At 45.0% G+C, this 13,046-nt stretch overlaps 3 protein-coding genes across 4 annotated transcripts; 1 reads left to right on the forward strand and 2 right to left on the reverse strand.

Annotated features, from left to right (window-relative positions):
* Window positions 1-649: 649 nt before the first annotated feature.
* On the forward strand, window positions 650-8,724 carry gfm1 (G elongation factor, mitochondrial 1). The gene is made up of 18 exons (XM_053874113.1): window positions 650-990; window positions 1,062-1,214; window positions 1,282-1,414; window positions 2,075-2,279; window positions 2,467-2,583; window positions 2,687-2,837; window positions 3,732-3,886; window positions 3,975-4,059; window positions 4,176-4,313; window positions 4,412-4,513; window positions 4,732-4,788; window positions 4,857-4,994; window positions 5,066-5,148; window positions 7,611-7,773; window positions 7,841-7,985; window positions 8,053-8,213; window positions 8,285-8,338; window positions 8,425-8,724. The coding sequence occupies exons 1-18, from the start codon at window positions 916-918 to the stop codon at window positions 8,554-8,556; spliced, it is 2,247 nt and encodes a 748-aa protein (XP_053730088.1). The 5' UTR covers window positions 650-915; the 3' UTR covers window positions 8,557-8,724.
* On the reverse strand, window positions 5,194-10,028 carry lxn (latexin). Of its 2 annotated transcripts, none has more exons than XM_053874127.1 (7): window positions 8,778-10,028; window positions 6,934-7,086; window positions 6,802-6,864; window positions 5,789-5,963; window positions 5,577-5,713; window positions 5,449-5,511; window positions 5,194-5,381 (listed from the first exon to the last, which is right to left on the reverse strand). In XM_053874127.1, the coding sequence occupies exons 1-7, from the start codon at window positions 8,883-8,885 to the stop codon at window positions 5,289-5,291; spliced, it is 792 nt and encodes a 263-aa protein (XP_053730102.1). In that variant the 5' UTR covers window positions 8,886-10,028; the 3' UTR covers window positions 5,194-5,288. The 2 variants fall into 2 exon arrangements, with proteins under 2 accessions (XP_053730102.1, XP_053730101.1); XM_053874126.1 differs by having other exon boundaries at window positions 5,198-5,381; window positions 6,934-7,116.
* Window positions 10,029-10,157: 129 nt separating this feature from the next.
* Window positions 10,158-13,046, reverse strand: neu4 (sialidase 4). Its single transcript, XM_053874116.1, has 5 exons — window positions 13,001-13,046; window positions 12,243-12,430; window positions 11,897-12,118; window positions 11,389-11,644; window positions 10,158-11,329 (listed from the first exon to the last, which is right to left on the reverse strand). The coding sequence occupies exons 2-5, from the start codon at window positions 12,378-12,380 to the stop codon at window positions 10,416-10,418; spliced, it is 1,530 nt and encodes a 509-aa protein (XP_053730091.1). The 5' UTR covers window positions 12,381-12,430; window positions 13,001-13,046; the 3' UTR covers window positions 10,158-10,415.

Genomic DNA, 13,046 nt, shown 5'->3' on the forward strand with positions numbered 1-13,046 from the left:
TGCCCCAGACACACCCTCGCTGTTGGATCCTCACGCTCAACAGCAGCAGGACGAGCACCATCTCCAGTAAACGATTAGTCACCGCTAGCCTGTGTCCTCTATTCAACCTGGAAACTCTTATTTTGAGACATATTCTGGACATTATTCACTGCCACGGGAACAAATGCTGACGAATTAAAACACGCAACACTTGATCATTATAGAGAAAACACCCCACCTTTCACACAGTTATGCACAAAGACAAAAACACTACTATTTTTAAGCATTTTTTAAATTTAATTTAATGTATTGTTTATCAACGTTTTCAGATTGGCGATGCCTCCCTCTAGTTGTGCAGATCAGAATGCAGCAATAAGATGATGGGGAAAATATTACATGCGTAAAGGGAGAACGTAATACTGAATACTGTTATTGATCAAACGCAGCCACACAGATTATCATTATGAGGAGAGAATATCACGTGGGAGACATTGAAGCTGATGACTTCTGATTCTTATCAGAGAACCTGATCTAGGTGAAGGTGTATTACACCATCAAATTCAAGGGGGAAATGATGAAATCCAATGTTCTCTCTTATTCGGATCAAGTTGAGAGTTGTTGCATATATGTTGTGGTTCCATTGCGCCCCATGTGGCAATTAGTAGAATGGGGGATTAGAAGTCACGAATATCTATTTTTTTATTTTTATTATTATTGGTTTTGATGTAATAATTATGACTAAGTGCAATTCAGGAATTAGTTTTCCTCCTCAACAGTGACAATCGCAAACACGACTTTCTTTGACCCTTGCGAGATTCCGTAGACCCGGAACTTGTTTCACAACCACCGGGTCTCAGCGTGACATTCACCGGGTTGTTTGGGGGTTGTTTTACTCCAAGTCTTCCAAAACCACGGCCCGACCGAGCTGCTTACAACATGAGGGTTCTTCGCGTTGGACTTTCCCTTGCAAAGAAGCACATTTTGGCTCCAGGGAGCGTCACGATTAAAAAGGTGATCTTATATAACGAGGCGTAAAACTAGCTGCTACGTGGTCGCTAACCATCCTTTATTGTTTTATTCAGGTCCTTGTTGACAGTTGTCGGCCATGTTCCTCTGGGTTTTTTCCCAATGAAAGGATCCGTAACATCGGAATCTCAGCTCACATCGACTCAGGGAAGACCACCCTGACCGAGAGGGTCTTGTACTACACCGGCAGAATAGCAGAGATCCACGAGGTCTGCTGCAGCTGTGTGTGTTTTCTCACCGTGTTCCTGTTATTTTAGCGTGTTTTCTGCGCTCTAGGTGAGAGGCAAGGATGGTGTGGGGGCTACAATGGACTCCATGGAGCTGGAGAGACAGAGAGGGATCACCATCCAGTCTGCTGCTACTTACACCATGTGGAAGAATCACAACATCAACATCATTGACACGCCAGGTACGTTCATTTTAAATGCACCATTCACTGTGCAAAAGACAAATGCAACGTATAAAATCGTTTAAATAATAAATGTCCTGTACCTAACTCAAAATATACGTCGTATTTCATTGTTAAACTGATTACTCAGATTCAAATGAAGCAGTTATTTTATTTAAATAAAAACGTACGCTGGTGGTATGAAATATTATGATAACATCAAGTTTGTAAGTACAAATACAACCACTGAATTAAGTCAAAGTAATTCACTTCCATTCACTACCATGAAGGCATACAGGTTTTCTAATGTCGCATTAGAGACGGCTCATCTTACGTAGATATGAAGGGACATTTTAACATGAGCACATTTGTCACATTTTCTAAACAATTTTTCAATGTTTAATATTCCTAGTTCTCATACCTGTTTAGACAGAATATCAAGTTATTCGACCAGATGAAGTCAACTCTATTATTAGTTAATTCACAAAGTTCAACTGACGAGTCTCACTGTTGTTTGAATATCAAAGTCCAGTTGGCGAATATTTGCTCGAGCTCTAGTTTTGGCTCCTGGACTGATGTAGAAGAAGAAGGCATTGTGTTTTCATTTGAGATTTTTCTCTTCTAAATGACTGTCTCACATCACCATCATTTGACGCAAGTCTCTGCCTCTTCTTTGTTCAGGTCACGTGGACTTTACCATCGAAGTGGAGCGAGCGCTGCGTGTCCTGGATGGAGCCGTGTTGGTTCTGTGTGCTGTGGGAGGGGTCCAGTGTCAGACCATGACAGTCAACCGGCAGATGAAACGCTACAGCGTCCCTTTCCTCACCTTTATCAACAAGCTGGATCGCATGGGTGCGAACCCTGCCAGAGCCCTGCAGCAGCTCAGGTACAGCCACCAATCCCTGTGTAAATAAAACCCATGCTGCGTGACAAAGAGTCATGACAACATGCCGCTCGGCCTCTAAGTCCTTGTCAAACATACAATGGTCTTTGACATGCTAATATGTCAAGAAAGTTGAAGAGTTGAGTTTATTTTTTGCCTCCAAATGTTTTAACGTTTTGTGTTTCATCAGAACCAAACTGAACCACAACTCTGCGTTTGTGAACATCCCAATGGGTGTGGAGGGAAACATGCGCGGCATCATCGATCTCATCGAGGAGCGGAGTATTTATTTTGAAGGACCATTTGGGTATGAGATGATAATATCGCCTTATGTTCAGTTCATTACCTATTCGAGACTTAATATGTATTTGAGAGTCGTTCAGCAGTCAGAAAGCTCTCTCCTCTTGCAGCCAGTCCATTCGCTATGATGAGATTCCGGCAGAATTCCGTGCCGAAGCTGCCGAGCGGAGGCAGGAGCTGGTGGAGTGTGTGGCCAATGTTGATGAGATTTTAGGAGAGATGTTCCTGGAGGAGAAGGTTCCAACTAATGACGATTTAAAGGTTTGTTTGTGGCTAAGAGCTTATTTAGAAACTACATTTTACAATACAAACTCTGGCATATGACATTTCTCTTTTTGATGTGATTAATGATGCTCTTTCACCATTGTTGCTGCATGACTGAGCTCTGTGGCCATCAGCACTACATGCAAAGCCAGTCTAAAATCATCAGCTAATTCAGGGGTTCTTAACCTTTTTGATCTCGGGGCCCACCTTTTCCAGAACAAATGGATCTGGGGCCCATTCAAGGAATAGTGTTCAATAACCACGCATGTAAACAAACCGAACAAACCTTTCAAAATGACATGAATCCATGTCATTGTCATTGAAAAGTCCAACCAGCAGCAGAACAGGTCATGTTCATCAAATTTACTAAAGAGAAAAAAGAAAAAAAACAACAACTTAGTCTTAAAAAATTGAAAAAAACGTAAAATTCTGAATAAAATAAATACAATAACAGAACATCTACATATTGCAAAAGGTTTTCTTTTTCATAAATAAACTCTTAAGAAAAGTGTAAATGAAAGTATTACCTTAAAATGTTAAAAAAAAATTTTTTAAAAACACGCCAACAGGTGAACAGGTTTTACTGTTGGGGGCTCCATCACTTTCTTTATGATTTTTTCTTTTCAAGAACTTCTCCATAGTTGGTAACTATCACAGATTTGCAGCTGTCAAGTCAATTCAATGATACACTACTGCCACCGTATGTGGATTGTGTTTTAAAACTGAGCTTGTCGTGGCCCAGAGCTGTAAAACAAAAAAGTTCTAGTGGCCCTCTAGGGGGCGCTGGTGGCCCAGCCATGGGCCTCGGCCCTATGGTTGAGAATCACTGCTCTAAATGACATGTGATGCGTTTCATTTTGATACTCTCTGAGAGAATCTCCTCTTCCTCAGGCGGCGATCCGCCGGGCCACTGTGCAGCGCCTTTTCTCTCCTGTCCTGGTGGGCACGGCGCTAAAGAACAAGGGGGTTCAGCCTCTGCTGGACGCTGTGCTGGAGTTCCTGCCAAATCCTACAGAAGTCAAAAACTATGCAATCCTTAATACTGAGTATGTGTCAACATTGAATGGATTTGTCTTGCTCTCAAAAAGATCCAGAAAAATAGAGTAAACCAGGTTAATTTATGTGTGGTTTCAGGGACTCCAATGAATCATCAAAGATTGAGATGGACCCTGCCAGAGACTCTGCGAACCCTTTTGTCGGTCTGGCCTTTAAACTGGAGGTAGGATGCCAGTTCATTCTGGGAAACATCAAGTCAAAGTGCATCATGGTTGTTTTGTTTTACTGTGAATTTGCCATCATTCACTGTCAATGAAACCTCCGGTCTCCTGCTGCTAGGCCGGCAGGTTTGGTCAGCTGACATATGTGCGAGTGTACCAGGGCTGTGTGAAGAAAGGGGAGTACATCTACAACACGAGAACATGCAAGAAGATCAGAGTGCAGAGGCTTGTTCGTCTGCACGCTGACCAGATGCAGGTGAGAGCAGAGAACATGCATAGGAAAAAAAACTGCTGAGTCAGTCATTTAGCAGCACCACAAGAACAGTTCATTTTAAATGTTACGTCTGTGTTTAGGATGTAGACGAGGTGTACGCTGGAGACATCTGTGCTCTGTTTGGAATTGACTGCGCGAGCGGAGACACCTTCACCTCGAAGACCAGCGCGAATCTCTCGATGGTGAGATGCTTCAATATTAGCTCAAGTTGTGAAACTTTATCAGTTAAAGTATATTTGTGTCTTGTACCTTCTGCCAAAATATCTTCCATGACCAATACCCAGCGTCAATATCTGTCACTTCCACGAAGGGGCGCACTTGCAGGGACTTCAATTCAAGACTATTGTGTGGTGGCTGTAGTTACCGTTGCTATTCTCAATTCTGTCCTTTTGTCCTGCAGGAGTCGATCCACGTCCCAGAACCAGTCATCTCCATGACACTGAAGCCGACCAACAAGGTACCGGATACTTTCACCACCGGGGCCGTCAGAGGTTGAAACCTGACATCGTTCTTGTGTTTGGTCAGAACGACTTGGACAAATTCTCCAAAGGAATCAACCGTTTCACGCGAGAAGATCCGACATTCAGAGTTCACTTTGACACGGAAAGTAAAGAAACCATCATCTCAGGCATGGGCGAGCTCCATCTGGACATCTACTCTCAGGTAGAGCTGCCATCAGCAGGTGGAAGTGTCTGACGTCTGCTGCGTAAATGAATCATGTGTTGGTATTTTAGAGAATGGAGCGTGAGTACAACTGCCCCTGCGTGTTGGGAAAACCCAAAGTGGCTTTCAGAGAGACGATCACAAACGCTGTTCCGTAAGTACTGTCATGGTGAACACACGCTCAGTGAGCAGCCGTAAAGATTCACACTTTATTCTTCTAAACATGTGAACAACTACTGGTGTTTGACTAGAAGACGTGTAGGTGAGTGAATACAGTTTGGCAGCGGTCTCTTCTCATTGATGGCGATGAGGCAGCTTTGTCATCTGTGGCACTTTGACTCCCTCTGCAGGAGACCAGGTGACTAGCAACTTCCAGTGGATTATTTCCTGCAAGACATAAATCAGTCCTTAATGCTTTGCGTTTTAGGAGAGTCAGAGAATAGAGAGGTTTTACCTGTGACACCATGTCATGCAGCAGCACGTGATAATCGAACTGCAGCTGCTCCTTCTCCGTTTCCTGAACACAGACGGTGTGAAACATCATTGAGTTTCTCAGATGGAGGTCAGCAGAGAAGCGCTCACCAGCTGTGTGACGTTGGCCACCTGAGCCATGTTGTACAGGGTCTCTTCTGTGGACTCCTGGAGCATGACAAAGCTGGACGCCACCGATCCCAGGTGCCAGAAGGGCTTCATCTCCGGCTCCATGTGCCCGTGGCTATCTGTTGATGTCGGAGGAGTCAAAGTTAGTGACGACAGCTGGCTCAGAGTCAAGGACGAAACTCATGACTTCATACCGGGTAGATGGTCTGCAGACAGCAGTTCGGTGTTGGCCTTGTATTTCTGGTACAGAGCTTCCTCCTCCTCCGAGGCGTTGATTTTCTGAAAGTCCTCACCAGTGACATCAACTTGAGGAGCACCTTGACCTTTTTCAGTGGGGAAGAACACCTCGGCCGAGCACTTGACTGAAGACTAGTGGGATTATAGAAAAGTCAAAGATAAGAAGTAGGCGGGGAGAGAAGGCGTCGTCCAGTTGCTACCAGGGAGAGCATTGAGTCAAGGTTGCAACAGAAAACTGAATGCCTAAAAGCCTGTGTGGGCTCTACTCAATCATTCAGGTCCAATCTCACCGGACCAGTTCAGTGTATGAGACAGATTTGAACTGAACACCTAAACCTCTGTCTTCTGAGTTACAAACACGTGACTCACTATTTCATCTTTACTGCACCTGTGTCAACATAGTATTGTATGCGTTGTATAACTTATGTGACATATGTACAACGTCCATTAGCTCATTCTACAGGCTTCCTAAAAACTTCTTTCCTTCCTTTCAATAGGAACAAAATAAATAGAAAAAGATATATTTTAGTATAAATGTATAAAGATTTGCATGCATAACTGTATAAATACATGTAAAATGTGGTAATAATATCACAACATTAACATGTAATTATTTATTTTAATCCAGAATTCATCAAATGACTTATTGATTCTGTCATTTTTGGCTCAGATGGAATTATATGATGTATCAATAATGATATTTTCTTATTCATCACATCCCCTCATTACAACCAGAATTGCTGTTGTTGAGAGAAATAATTCACCGACTGTACATTTTGACTAAACAAATACAATTATTTGGGCTGTGATTAATCCTTTTCAGAACAAAATATTAATGCGCCAATACTGGGAAATTATTTTAAGCATTTTTTGCTTTATTAATTCTAAACCATTTATTTCTGACTCCGAAAAGTCTGATCACTTGTTTCATCAATTTAAAAAATGAAATAAAATCTAAAAGGAGGCTCACGTTGCTGAGGAACTCCTGCACCGTCAGCTCCAGCTTGTATCTTCTCCCAGAATTCTCCACATCCTGGATGATAAAGCTTCATGAAGACTCTTTAAATACACATGCCAGGCGGCGGCTTTGTGTCGCACTGACCTCTGCGTACCCACTGTTGACCGTCCTGAGGCCGAACACCTTGTAGGGTGAGCCGAAGCGGGTGTTGAGGTGATGCTGGACCACCTTAGCAGCTCTCTGAGCCGGGTAGTGACTTGGGTTCAGATCGCCGGTCGCCATCACATCCTCCGCCAGCTGCTCGACAATTGATTCCTGTTGTTCAGTCTAGTGAATAAAAGTTAGGAGGAGCAGAGAACTTTGACCCTCAGGTAACAAGAGGGTGGAACTTCATCCACACAAGTTCAGATAGGAGCAGAGAGAAACGGTTCTAAACTTCTTCAACAACAGTGAAAGGCTGAACTGAAATGTTTGGATTTAGAAGGAGTGCTGCTGTGTGAGCTTGACTCTGGAGTGGAAAGTTCACTGTGGCTGACTGACTTCCGTCTTCCTGTTTGGCCCCCGCCCCTTCTTAAAGAGACAGCACTGCTTTTTGCCCTCATATTGACGTTTATAGATGGATATCCTTCAATGTGTATCCTTCAAACGTAATTCTAAAATTACATAAATCCTGCTAGGTTTTTTTTTTTTATTGTAATCTCAATATATTTTTAAGACTTTGTTGTTGCTAACCGTCAGTACAAGCTTCCTTTTTTTTTTGTTTTTTAGTGAAAACGGCTACCACCATTATTTGCTGACAATCTTCTTCAATTTTCTTCCAGTTTTGAATTCACGCATAAGAAGCAGACTGGAGGTTCTGGTCAGTACGGTAAAGTCATCGGCACCCTGGAGCCTCTGGACTCGGACAGTTTCACCAAAGTAGAGTTTGAAGACCAAACAGTGGGAACCAACGTCCCAAAACAGTTTGTTCCTGCCGTAGAGAAGGTTTGTGCAACTGTTTGTGTAATGTGTGGAATGAGGACATCTTATAGCGATTTCCCATGATGCTCAGGGTTTCAGAGAGGCCTGTGAGAAAGGACCCCTCAGTGGCCACAAGATTTCTGGAATCCGATTTGTGTTGGAAGACGGAGCGCATCACATGGTGGACTCCAATGAGATCTCCTTCATCCGCGCAGGAGAAGGCGCTCTAAAGCAGGGTCTGTATTCTCAGTCTCGCACCGTGAGGGCACCAGCAAAGCTGCTCACGTCACCTGCTCTCTGCAGCCATGGAGAAAGCCAACACCGTCATCCTGGAGCCCATCATGTCGGTGGAAATCGTGGCGCCTCAGGAATTCCAGGGAACGGTGATCGCCGGGGTCAACCGTCGCCACGGAGTCATCACGGGACAAGACGGCGCGGAAGGATACTTCACTCTCTACGCTGACGTGAGTCAAGCCCCCCGCAGGGACCTTGAGAATCATCAGAGTCTAAACAAAGCCCTTCCTTCCCTCGACAGATCCCACTGAACGACATGTTCGGCTACTCGACAGAACTGCGCTCCAACACGGAGGTAAGTTGCCGGCGCACTTCTGACAGCTGGAGTCGCTGAGGTCACCCTCAACTGTTGTTTTTATCAACATGTGTTTGTGTTTCCAGGGAAAAGGGGAGTACACGATGGATTACAGCAGATACCAGCCCTGTCTGCCCACGACTCAAGAAGAGCTGGTACACAAGTACTTGGAGGCTACAGGTCAGCTGCCAGCCAAGAAGAACAAGTGGAAGAACTGACCTGCTTGTCAGACTTTAACTCACCCGTCATTGGCAGAACTGTGACCTATTTATTAGATTGATTTTAATGTCCCAGAGAGATCATGTGGAGTGACTGCGAGCCTTCTGTTTGGACCGCTGGATTTTGTACTGATGTAATTATGACTCTGACAGAATACATGTTTTATTTTAAGGACTAGTCTTCCTTGTTCTTTCTACGGCCCCGATTGAATTTTGCTCACCTGTTTGACGGTCACTTGAGCGCTGGTGGATTGATCCGTGGAGTTGATGGTGCCAGATTCCACAGCTGTAGCAAACGCCACCGATACAAAGACCAGCCACAAAGTCATCGTGCCTCTCGGCCAGGAAGAAGGAGCAACTGCCGGCGGGTCTGCAGGCGGACGGCTGACCACCCTCCTGCTGGAGTGCAGTTATATAATCGTGGAGGAGGGAGAGGAAGTCCAGAGCCTGTGGTTTCCTTTTTTTCAGAAATCCTGACCAAACAAACAGCACCACTTTATCTGCTCTTCACTGGGATGGCGCTGCACACTGCTGTCTTCTCTGCTGGGGCACCAGGTGGGACTGATGTGAGCTCATTAGCTGGGAAACTCAGCGTCATACACAGCGTAGACGTTTCATTGAAGATTTAGAATCACTACAATTATAATCTGTCGCGCTAAAAATATGTTGCAGTGATCAAGACTTTACTCAGTATTGTTAAGCAACGTATCACTCCAGTTCAACGGTCGAATCATGCGGTAGGACATGAATCCTCCTGGAATCTTTATAGACCTTCTTTCAACATTTCCCATCAGGGGTTGCCACATCTCAATCATCCTCCTTCCTCACTCCTGTCTTCCTTATCTCCAGTCTTCATCATGTCTCTCCTCTCCACAGGTCCAAAAGCATCTGGCCACTCTGACTTTGTCTCCAAACTTCTCCACGCCTACTTTATCTCTGACAATGTCACTCTCAACTCTCGCTCTGTTGTCGTCTTCACTTTTCCACTCCTTCGTCCATCACTAACCTAAATGTGAATTTGACGCTCTTCGTCTGTTCCCTCTCCTTCATATGTATTCTCACTCACTTCTTCTGACTGCCGTTCCTCTTACAGTCCATGGAGGGTCAACTCTAACCTGCCAAGAAAAGCTGACTCCTCATATAATCCTACTCTCATCTTGAATCACTCCGTTCTGCGCAACCCTCACATGCTTCTCTGTCGCTCCGGACCTCCTCCTACAGTAGCACACTGTCTGACTAGGAACTTTCCTCTTGCTCTACAGTACAACGGCATCTGACCTTCTCTGTTGACCATTGATGCTCTTTCTCTGAATCAAAGACTCTTCAACACTTCAACACCTTCATAGTGAGTCACCGACCAGATCCCTCAGTAGTTACTTCAGTTCTTAAAAAGCATGCTGAACGCTGACGGGACATCAAAGGAACGCAACATGTTCAGCATGTTTTCAGTATGAGAAATTCATTGAGCTGAAACAGAGCTACAGGGGTTGGACAAAATAATGGAGACACCTTAAGGTGTTTCCGTTATTTTGTCCAACCCCTGAACTCCTGCTGTAACACGAATAAACAAGCTCCAAATAAGCTTTTCATTAAGGGGGGTTAGAGTTTCCCTAGTAGATTCTAATTTAATGGATGAATATTCTTGTACAAATCTAAATGATTAACTTGACAGTTTTTAGGAGCTAAAATGCTTGACCTTTAAAAGCAACCTTAGAGATTTTAAACTAACATATTGAACTGGAGTGAAACCACATGTGTAAATTGAAAGTTCCTATATGGTAAGTGTAAAAATACGTAACGATGCTATGAAAAATAAACATAAATTACGTGCTAAGATACTGTGTAATGGTGTGAAAACCCTAGCTTAGCATGCAGCACAGCCCACTGCGCTTGCTCCTCCTCTGCTGGACGTGTTGGTGAGAACCTCTTCCGCCTTCCTGTCTCTCTCTCCGGCCATTCAGCTGCTGCTCTCGAGGAAGGTTATCAATAAGCTCGTAGAGAGTGAAGATGCTGAAGCAGATTTCGTCGTAAGCTGTTCTGGTGCCACATTCAAACAGGCATGCGAAGGCCACGACAGGAGGGGCCCCGGGTGGGGACGGCAGCTCCAGGTAGGCCAGGTCGGAGTAGGCGCTGGGACCCTCGAAGATCACCCATGGGCCACGCCAGCTGTCCGGATCTCTGGGGAATACGCTGAGAAAGATGCCCAGATCCATCCGAGCGCTTGTCGATGTTGGGTGAGAGTAGACCACCCAGGTCGGAGTGAGAAAGGCAGGAGAGGTGTGGGGGCTTTGGGTTGAGGGAGTGGGTGAGGACGGGCTGGAGGTCCAGTGACGCTGCTTGTTTCCCCACTGATGGGAGGGAAACTGCTGCAAGGGGGAGGGAAAACCCACGATGCTTCCATGGCACCCATTTCTTGGTTCCACGAGTCTCTGCACCAGCTGCCCCTCCTGAAACGCCGCTCCATCATCCACACTCAGAGCCTGAACCCTGAACCCCAGTCGGCTGCGGGCATTACAGTACAACACATTGGTCCCATCCTCCTCATCCACTGACACCATCTGGCATTCCACACTCTCAGGTCCAGGAACCGCCTCCCCAAAAGTCCAGGTTCGCCCATGGGTGTCACTGTGGAAGCAGAAGGCGCGTGGCGTGGTCTGGCACAGCTGCCCGAAACACTCCCGGCACTCGATGTGGTAGGCGTACGCAGGAACGAGCAGGCGACCTGACTTCAGCTGGATGCCATGGCCAGGTCCCAGAGCAAAAGTGGCCCAGTCTGTGAAGACACAGGCAGAAGTGAGGACCCCAACACCAACACACAGTGGACAATTGAACCTTTGATGGTGTCTCCGATGACCCTCTTGGTGAGGTCGGTGACCGGACTCCACGTGTCTCCGTCGTCGGTGCTGGAGATGAAGCAGAGGCGCGTCACATTCTTCCCAGTCACCAGCTGGAAGGATTCGGAGGTCTGACCCAGCACGGCGATGAAGAACAGGAAGAGTGTGCCAGTGAACTCATCATAGACCGGACACGGGTTCATGGAGCGGTGACCCGGCAGGAACGCAGAAGCCACGGCCCGCATGTCCCCCCACTGAGACAAACAAGAACACACCAAAGGATCAGGAAGAAGAGTGTTTTTTCTGTTTTGTTTTTAAGATGACCAGATGAATATTATTATTTCTATCAATAACAATGTTAAAATCACATCATTAGCTTTCGGCTGAATTGAGAAACACAACTAATTCAGCTACTTTTAAAATGATAAAATGTAATGGTGAAATGATGTCAGGAAGTTCTTGAAAACTTTTCTGCTTTGACAGCAGTGTACAAATGTCTCCCTGACCTCCACATAGTTCCTGTAGAAGGTTCCTTTCCTCATGACCAGCAGGTGAGCCTCAGAGTCGGACGGACTGAGTCGCTCTTCACAAAAGGCTAGGAAGGAGTTGGACCTGGTCAGGTAGATCAAGGCCGGGACTCTGTACGTCACCCCGTTTGGCTCCTTGCGGAAGAGCACTGACCTGGCTGGGAAATACGGCGACCTCATTGTCTCTGGCGTCCCAGAATCCTGCAGTGACACAGAAGCATTTCTCACAAAAGCAGAGGCAGGAAAAAAATTACAGGCTCCTCATTTGTTTGCAACACAATCGTGACAGGTTATACACTTCAAAAACGTTCAGCCAGGTACTCACAGTGACGCTGTTCTGAGAGTGAACACAGTGTGTCAGCAGTTGAGAAAAAGTGTGGGCGTCCCCAGCTAAGGGTCCTCTCTGCTCTCTATTCACCGGGGTGACATGATGCTCACTGACCCAGAAATCGAACACACTCATCAGATCTGAGGCTTTGGATGAATCAGCTGAGGGGAGCCATTGTGGAAGGACTAGTGGGGGACAAGAGGGGTCGGGCAGCACAATTATGAATCCATACACGCACACTGGACATACATAAGTCACTTAAATGTATCGCATATCGCAGTGTTTTGACACTAAATCGATACATTTGTGCATGAGAACTTAATCTGTCTAAATTATTGAATGTGAAGAACTATCTTGGACCAAAAAGAAGTACACTTGTGTTTGAAGTAGCTTTATATTAAGAGGGTTTTGAACACTGTTTAGTCTACAATTACTGCACTTACTAGTTACGTATACACTGAAGTATGTACCTTTGCAACTAATGTAAGTTAAATGTCCTTGTTTAAATAATCATTCCAGTGTATTTAGTACTCTATATATATTTATATATTTTTTTTTATATCGTTCAATGATGAGTAATTTTTGTACGTTTGTTCAATCCATTCAATCAAACTCTCAACCGTTTTATAGTATAAGAGAAACTAACCAAAATTAATATTCCAAAAATATATTTTTTTACTGTTAAGTAAGACATTTAACGGCGAGCAGTGGTCAGAGTAAAGCACACATATGTTTTAAACATCAGATAATCTTACGGTCAACGACATTAGCGTCAAAAAGAAAACAAACGCTAGTTGATGA

This window comes from Synchiropus splendidus, chromosome 8, assembly GCF_027744825.2.
Source record: "Synchiropus splendidus isolate RoL2022-P1 chromosome 8, RoL_Sspl_1.0, whole genome shotgun sequence".
Classification (NCBI taxonomy): Eukaryota; Metazoa; Chordata; class Actinopteri; order Syngnathiformes; family Callionymidae; genus Synchiropus; species Synchiropus splendidus.